Here is an 8498-nt window from a genome sequence, read left to right on the forward strand (position 1 = left end):
GGCAGTGATATGCCATGGAAAGAATATAGACCGTGGAGTCAGACAGACCTGGGCGCCACTCCCGGCCCGGGGAACTCAGTGGGTAACAGGGGGGCGGGTTCTGCAGCCTCTCAGAGGCTGGGGCTTCTCCTCTGTCCCAAGGATGCCGATTGCACCCACCTTGCAGGCTGGGCAAGCACGAGAGGCAACGCATACAGGGAGCCTGGCGCATAGCGGCCACAGATCATAGGGTAGTAGCTCTTACCAATAACAGAGGAGTGGGGGGGTGACACAAGGTGGCAGGAAACCCCCAGTTCTCTGTCACTTGGCTTCGCAAAGATGGGTACAGCTAGTAGTCTGAGCATATACACTTTTTCTCCTAAGTAAGGGGGTCATTCCGCAAAGAGCTTTTGGAGGGGACAGGCAAAGCCTGGCTGACCGTTCGCCTCTTGGGCACACATCTCCATCCTCACCCCGAAGCTGGGGTTGGGGGCGGGACCTCCCAGACAGCTGCTGATTCAGCCTAAGCGCAGAACATGACTATTCCTCCCCCCCTCCCCACCCCCGGGGAGGACCATAGCTTTCCAGGGCCAAGAAGGTAATTATAGGCTGTGTCCCAAAGCCTCCTGTCAGCTGAAGGCAGTAGGGAAAACAAGAAGTCACAGAGTCCACACAGGACCTGAGGAGACAGAGAGGCGACGGTGCCAGTCAGAGCTGGACAGTGAGGGGAACCACAGCACGGGTGGCTGAGTGCGCTACAGACAGTCCCAGGACTCGGTGGGGGGGGATGGGGGACAGTAGACATCTCTGGGCTGGGTGGAGGCGGCAAGGGCATCCCTTCTCCCAGGTGCTGAGGGGAGGGGGCCCCCGGGGCTTATCAGGCAGCTTTCCTGGCTGGGGCGCTGGCAGAGGAGCTCTTGCCCTTGAGGTCTTGGGAGTCCTTGAGGTCTCCCCCGCGTGCTCCCTTGGCCCTGGTCTGCCCGGCCCAAGCGCTGCCAGAGCTGCCCACCACGCTGCCGGCCCCGGCGTCGGCACTGGCCGAAGAGTTGGGGTGGTAGTAGCTGCTTCCCCTGCTGCTGATGATGGCTGAGGAGGCGGGGCCAAGAGCAGAGAGGAAGGGCAGCAAGGGTCAGTCAGAAAAGGAACCATCCCCCCTTGTCCCCGGCAACCCTCAGCAGTCAGGGAATACCACGAAGATGAATGAGCGCCGTGATGTGCCGGGCTCTGAGTAAGGTGGGGACCACATGATACAGACGTGATCTCTGCCCTCCTGGAGTTTCCTGGACCATTTGGCCCCCAAATGCACATTTTCAACACTCTCTCTCTCTCTCTCTCTCTCTCTCTCTCGATGACAATGCCCCGGGGAGAGACACGGAGGAAATGGGGTGGGCATGACTTCAGCACTGTTGTCATGGGACAAAGGGAAGTAGGTTTTCTTTGAAGACAGAGAAGTTTCAAAAGACAGTAACAGAAAGTCCCAGATTGGGGGAGACCATGAGTGGAGGGGGCATCGCCCTACCCTGGGGTCCCCGACTTTCCCATCCAGCCAGAATCCCCACCCGACCCATCTCTCAGGGATACTTACAGATGCTCACGGAGGATGGGTTTTCACCAGACATCCTGTAAGACAGAAAGTTAGAGAAGGATAAAACCTCAGCGAGTGTCTACCCTTAGCTAAACCTTGATGGGCACCTGCTTTACCATGTATATTATTTTAATTCATCCTTAAAACACTGTGTGAGATGGAGATTATAATCCCATTTTACAGGTGAGGAAATAGAGATGCAGAGACGCTAAATGATCTGCCAGGACCACAGCTTATATGTGCCAAAGCCAGTGAGGAAATCTGGTCTGTCTGATCTTACTTGTTCTTCTGCCTGTTTCGTGTTTGAGCTCCCCTCGCAGGGAGCAGCAGCTGAGCTCCCCAGTCAAACCACCACCCTGTGCTCATCTCTTTCATCTTCCACTTCCCAAATGTCCCCAGCCCAGCAGAGAGCCACCCACAGCCCCTTCTCCCTAGCATTCCCCTCCACCCCGCACCTGCACTCCTCGCCCTCCAGCAGCTTGCGGTAGGTGGCGATCTCCACGTCCAGGGCCAGCTTCGTGCTCATGAGCTCCTGGTACTCGCGCAGCATCCGGGCCAGCTCATCCTTGGCCTGGTGCAGGGCTGCCTCCAGTTCGTCCAGCTTGGCCCGGGCGTCCTTCAGGGCACAGTCACCCCGCTGCTCGGCATCAGTGATGGCCGTCTCCAGGTTGGCACACTGAAAGCCAAAGAACAGGGAGATCATCAGAATGCAAAATAGTTTTTAGATCTTCTGGGTTAGGTAGCACAACCCCCTCACTTCCCAGATGAGGCCCGAGGTGACAGCGAGTAAGGCTGCAGAGGCAGAGCTAGAGCCAGGCCTCCTCTATTTTCTGTTGCAGATGGATATTCTGTGAGAAGCTGCTGAAGCAGTTGCATTTCATGAATATAGGAAGAAACTCGTGATGTTTGCAAAGTTGTCTAGTCCCTGCGGTTGGAGGCCACCAATGGCTCCAGGTTGAAAGTACAGGAGAATCATGCTGAGACCCCAGCCAGGACGCCTCTAGGGATTGGACAGCATGCCAAGGCACCACTCTTGTCAGATTCCTGTCTGCAGGACAGCTCCCAGTGGGGACCCTTGCTACCTATAAGCACCAAGAGTGAGTGTTTCTGGAACACTCCAGCACTCTGCAGGGAGGGTCTGGCTAAATGCACCCTTTCTCAGCTTGAATAGGGCGTGGAGGTTGTAGGGACTCAGGGAGGAGAGTGGGCACTGCTCTTTCATGTTGGTGTTCTATCACTAGTAGAGTTGACTTGGTTCTTTGGGGAGGACACAGGAAGAATTCACCACCCCCTTAATATCATCTCCCCACTGACATGGTGTTTAAGCTCTGCTGCTTTCAGGGAAGACAGGATTCCCTAGCTGAAGTGGACATGGTACCGTGGTACAGGGCAGGGACACCCAGGAGGGCTTCATCTGCTGCTGTCCTCCCTTGGTCACCAGGACAATGCCCCCACCCTGAGGGCAAGAACTTAATGTGGCCATGGAGGGGCCCGGGACGCATTCCCCATGCACCCCCCTGCCACGTGTTTTGCGTGTCCAGTGGGAGGAGGAGGCATGGGACCTGCTGTCAGAGGGCACATCTGAAGGGGATGTAGAGCAGGTTTGTTGCACACAGAAAAGGTCTGAGAAAGAGGGGGAAAGAAGGAGGAAAACTGATTTCCATCCTGACTGTTGATAACCAGCTGGAGACCTTGGGCAAGTCACTTCCCTCTCCTTATCTGCCCATCTTCTTTATCTGCAAACTGGGAGTCGGACGAAGTAAGCTCAAGGCACTTCCCAGCTCTTAGCAGAGTGTCAGCTCCGACCACGGGTACAGAGGCAGGTGGGAAAGAGGGACAGTGGATGGCTGAGGGGCTCCCAAACCCAGACTGGGACATATGCTTTTTACTAAAGGGTGGGCTCCAGTTTCTCCATCACAGAGGATGAAATTGAACTTCACAAAGAACTTGACATTCTTTGTGAGGTTGCTGCCCACCTGCTTTTTTACATTTGCAATCTCACACCGGATCCTCTGGATAAGCCGGTTCAGCTCTGACATCTCGTTCTTGGTGTGTTTGAGGTCATCACCATGCCGGCCTGCTGTCAGCTGCAGCTCTTGGATCTGGTTTCCAGAGATAGAAAGTTGGTTATGAGACAGGACTGCACCCCCCTGCCCCCGATTCGAAGTAGAGGAAGGGTCCTGAGCAAACAATTCCATGGTTGGGGCCAGCCAGGGGAGATGGCTCCAGAACAGGACGTGTTGGAGCCGGGGCCTGGGCATCCTTCCAGCTATGTGGTGGTGGTTCCGACCAAGAAGTCCACCCACATCTCTAAGCGGAAACTGTGTGTTGGACCCATCCTTTCTCATTGCCCTGCCTGTAATCTTTCCTGAGCTGCATGAAAGAAAGGTGCAGGTCACATTTATTAAGCACTTCTGAAATGTAGGAAGAGCTCTCCACTCATTAAACACCTCTTTACAGAGGCCTCTGTTAAAGGCCAGATTCTGCTCCAGGTGCTAAGGATGCAGCAGTGAACAGGATCGGTGAGGTTCCTTCCCTCACGGGACATACATTCTCCCGCAGCCCTTTCTCAGTGACAAGTGGAGGGCCAGGAGGGGCATACTGAAGGCAATATGTACCCTTGGGGTGGTGGGATTGTTGGCTCAGGGCTTGTAGCTCATATCTTCCCCTCTTCCCTTGCCCAGTCCTCCAGAGAAGAGGGGATGATGTATCCAAGGACAGGGGATGCGGAACCTGTGATCTTTGCTGTTGATGGGATTTAACAACATGAGGAGTGCCAGAGCAGGGCAGGTGTGAAGCCCTGAAGAGCACGCAGGTAAAGGGTCTTCTCTAAGCATAACTCCCATTACCCAGAATCCACCTAGACTTCCACTTCCTACTCTTGGAAGTCCAGAAAAGAGCTCATGGCTTCCTCTTCACTCCCTGTCCCACCCTGGGTCTCCCATAACTACTCTCCACCATATTTGTTATTCTCTCTCCTTCTGCCCCATGATGACATGACCTAATCCCTGGAAACACATTTGTTCTACAGCAGAAACACCTCTCTTCTTTATTCCATCAGAAGATTGCCTGTCCCTCTCTGTTGAATATGCCCATCCAGTTATCTTTGATAATAGTCTCTACTGAGAATTCTTTTTGAATAGAATATCGTTAAAGCATTGGTTATAACCATTCTTTCATTCAGCACATCTACAAAGGTAGCTCTTTCATTCACTGGTGGAGGTGTCCCTTCCCAGGAAAGGAGAGGCTAGTGGAAGACAGAGATCCCCTTGGTGCCCACCTTGCTCTGGTATAGGGCCTCCGCTTCGGCCTTGCTCTTCAGGGCAATCTCATACTGAGCTCGGACCTTGGCAATGATGCTGTCCAGGTCCAGGTCCCGGTTGTTGTCCATGGACAGGATGACAGAGGTTTCACTGGCATGAGTCTGAATCTGGGCTATCTCCTGAGTTGAGAGGTGAGGACAGAGTCAGGGTCCCCTAGCCTCCCTTTGTTGCCTATTCGTCTTCTGGGCTGAAGTGGTGGGAAAAAGTGCCTGCTCTAGGTCTGAATGTTGGAGCCTAGGGAGAAGGCTCACAGCAGCAGGATGCACCCCTCATGGGCAGTGGGCAGTGGAGACATTTCCTATAATTCACAGAGTCAAGAACCTGTGCTTGAGTAGGACCTCATGGGGTCATTTTTTTTCTGCCTGAGTGCAAGATCACTATCATAGCCCAGGTGGGATTGTCTCTTTTGTATATGGCTTCTGGGGACCAAGATCCTACACTTCCATGGCCTCCCAGTGCAGAGTTTTGCACCTTTCTATCAAAACATCTTTAATTCTGTTTATCCTAAATCCCTCTTATTGACATCTCCCCAGAAGAGCCAGGTGAGGCCGTCACTTGGCTGGGGTGGGAGAAAGACAGGAGCATCCTCACCGCATCATACAAACACTTGAGGAACTTGACGTCTTTGTCCAGAGAATCTACTTTGGCCTGGAGCTCCACCTTCACTGTGTAGGCTGCATCTGCATCCTGCCAAAGGCACCCAGAACATTCAGTCAATACAACCTTCATCTCATGAGCTTTCCCTGTCCCTGCTCCCAGAGCCATCTGATTTCCTATTGTTTGCCTGCAAAGGGAAGCATATAGATGAATAAAACTTTTTCTCATACTCAATGACTCTTTGAAAATAGAGAAAGAGGAATATTGCTCTGTTGCACTGGAGAAAACAAAGCCCAGAGAGGCAGAATGAGTTTCCCCAAGTCACATAGGAGGGCCAAGCTGGACCAGAGTTTCTCTTTTCCCAGACCAGAATTCTCTCCTGTCTGTCTCTGTCCTTTGCCTGGCTGTGTATCCCGCCTCTTCAGCTTGCTAGAGGCCAGAACAATGACTCGATCCCCACTCAGGCATCAGCCCCTCCCCAGAAGGCCTGGGCTGGAGTCCTGAGCAGAGCTGGTTGGGATGGGGATGCAAAAGAGAGCAAAGGCTCTTCACTTCCTTACCTTCTTGAGCACCACAAAATCGTTCTCAGCTGCTGTGCGCCGACTAATCTCCACCTCATACCTGTGGGCAAAAAGAGAAGATAGCAGGGGCCTCAGTCCCCTGGGCCAAGAACCTCCTGTTCTCACTGGTGGGCAAGTGCTCAGGATGCAGAGTCCCTGCCGGATCTCCTAGAGGTGAGCGCTGCACAGGCTGGGAGTGGCAGGACTATGTCCCTGAGTTATCTCATTAATATTCCACTCGCTGGATGCTAGGAAAATATCCAAGTGCCTATTAGTTTCCCCAAACTGGCCATTGAACAAGTCACTGGATCAATGAGCATGGAACTCCTTCCTATCAACCAGGTAGGAAGTTCTCATCAAACAGGGCAGGCTGTTCCCCCATAACCAAGGGAGGGGTGTGAGCCCCTGGCCCTGGTGCTTGCTCTCTCCCCTCCTAAAAAGTGGCACAGAGATTGGGTTTGCCCAGGAGCCTCTGGGAACATGACCCATGACCTTGGTGGGACCTGCTCCCCTCTTCTTGTAGTCCTCCACAACGTCCCGCACCATCCTCAGTTCCAAGTCCAGCCGTATACTGTCCCTGGACTGCCTGGCCACCCAGAGAGGGCCCTCACCTTGCCTGGCTAGGGGAACTCAGGATGGGCCATTCTTACCTGAGCTCAGTGCCCCTGAGGCCAGAGGCAAGTGTCCCATGGCTTGCTGGGAAAGCCTAGCTCTGGCAGGCCAGTCAGCCTATAGGTGTTGTGTCCTGCTCACCTTCTCTTGTAGTCCTCCACTGCGTCCCGCACGCTCCTCAGCTCCGAGTCCAGCTGCACCCTGTCCCCGGACAGCATCTCCAGCTGCTTCCGCAGGTTGCTGATGTAGCCCTCGAGGATGGGCTCCAGGTTCTTCCTGCAGTTGTTCAGGTCCAGCTGCTGCAGCAGCTCCCACTTGGTCTCCAACACCTGGTTCTGCTGCTCCAGGAACCGTACCTGGGACCACAATGGAAGTGATCATGTCCATGGACATAGACTATTGACTCTCAGGTTATATAGATTTTTCTAAAGTCATTAGGCTCAGATGTTGACTCTCCACTCATGGAATTCCATGCAAACTAGACCCTTTGCAAGTGCTCATCCCATAGCTTTCTAGACAAAACCAATCCCTGAAAACTCACGGAAGAAGGAAATGCCATAACTTTCTTTCATTGCCTGACTCAGCACCCAGGAGATGCTCCTCCTGATGACTCAGGTAAGTGTTTCTTCTATACCGTGAGCCCTCCCTTCCCAATGGTGTTGATTCTACCAGCTCTTCATCTTCTTTAAAGGGCTGGAGATTCGTCCAGCTGTCCTCCAGAAACCCAGAACTTCTTTCTCAAGGTGGGGCTACCCTTTACTCAATTTTCCACCCATCTCTGCAAAATCCCCCAAGGAAGCAACACATTCATTTATTCCTTTGTGCTACCCAGCTTACAGGACGTTATGATGGGGGAGTCCTTCCTGAGGCCCAGTTGCCACCTTTCCATCCACAGTGCCCTGTCCACTCCCCGGCAGCAAGGAATTGCTCACATCTCACTGAACTGTCTCATCCTCCTCCCATGAAACCCACCTTATCAATGAAGGAGGCAAACTTGTCATTCAGAGCCTTGATCTGCTCCCGCTCCTGGATGCGCACTCTCTGGATCTCTGGGTCCAGCTCCATGTTGAGGGGGGCCAGGAGACTCTTGTTGATGGTGACCCGGTAGATGCCCCCGGGTGGGCACATGGATTGGCACACAGGCCCTGAGGCCACACTGCCAAACATGCTGCCAGCAAAGCCAGTGGCTCTCCCCCCTCCATACCCAGAGCCAGTCCCAAAATTATAACCTCCAGTCCGAACACCACCAGCAGCCATGTTGAGGGAAATACACCGATTCCCTCCAAGACTGTAGAGGCTCCGACTGCCAAAGCCAGCCCCAGGTCCTTTGCCAACTGCACGGTAAGAAGCTGCACTGCCCAGAGCCTGCCTCAGCACCACTGCTGAGTGCCCACTGAAGCCACCCTTGTCACCACCAGGCTTGATGTTCAGTTGCCGATTCATGCTGGGAAAGATGGAGTTAACAGAGTTAGAGAAAGCAGTCAGCAACGGATAGAGAACACTCTGATGAGGCGCCCAGAGTGCTGCCTCCTTTTATCCTGTCGAGCCCAGGACACCGGAAAAGGGCGTCTCTCCACTATCTCCTTTCTTTGTGCTGAAGGGCCAGGAGCCATGGGTAATTTGTAGAACAGAGATCTCCAAGCTCTTTGCGGCAACAAAGCGTTTCTGATAGCCAGCAGAATATGCTGCCCTTGCAGACTGGATTGGTCTAATCGGGCATTTATCTGTGCTCTTAATTAGGGACCTGGAGATTTATCCCCTTCTGAGATCTCCTAGCTTTCGTTTTTTCAGGGCTGCCTCCTTCTTGCTTATCTATGAGCAAGGAGCAGGGGCAAATGTCTG

The 8498-nt window shown here is 53.4% G+C and overlaps 1 protein-coding gene across 1 annotated transcript; it reads right to left on the reverse strand.

The window, feature by feature from the left end:
- Positions 1-856: 856 nt before the first annotated feature.
- On the reverse strand, positions 857-8099 carry KRT74 (keratin 74). Its single transcript, XM_078074112.1, has 10 exons — positions 7629-8099; positions 6798-7012; positions 6045-6105; positions 5479-5574; positions 4845-5006; positions 3541-3666; positions 3131-3187; positions 2020-2240; positions 1565-1599; positions 857-1065 (listed from the first exon to the last, which is right to left on the reverse strand). The coding sequence occupies exons 1-10, from the start codon at positions 8097-8099 to the stop codon at positions 857-859; spliced, it is 1653 nt and encodes a 550-aa protein (XP_077930238.1).
- Positions 8100-8498: the final 399 nt, after the last annotated feature.

This window comes from Halichoerus grypus, chromosome 6, assembly GCF_964656455.1.
Source record: "Halichoerus grypus chromosome 6, mHalGry1.hap1.1, whole genome shotgun sequence".
Classification (NCBI taxonomy): Eukaryota; Metazoa; Chordata; class Mammalia; order Carnivora; family Phocidae; genus Halichoerus; species Halichoerus grypus.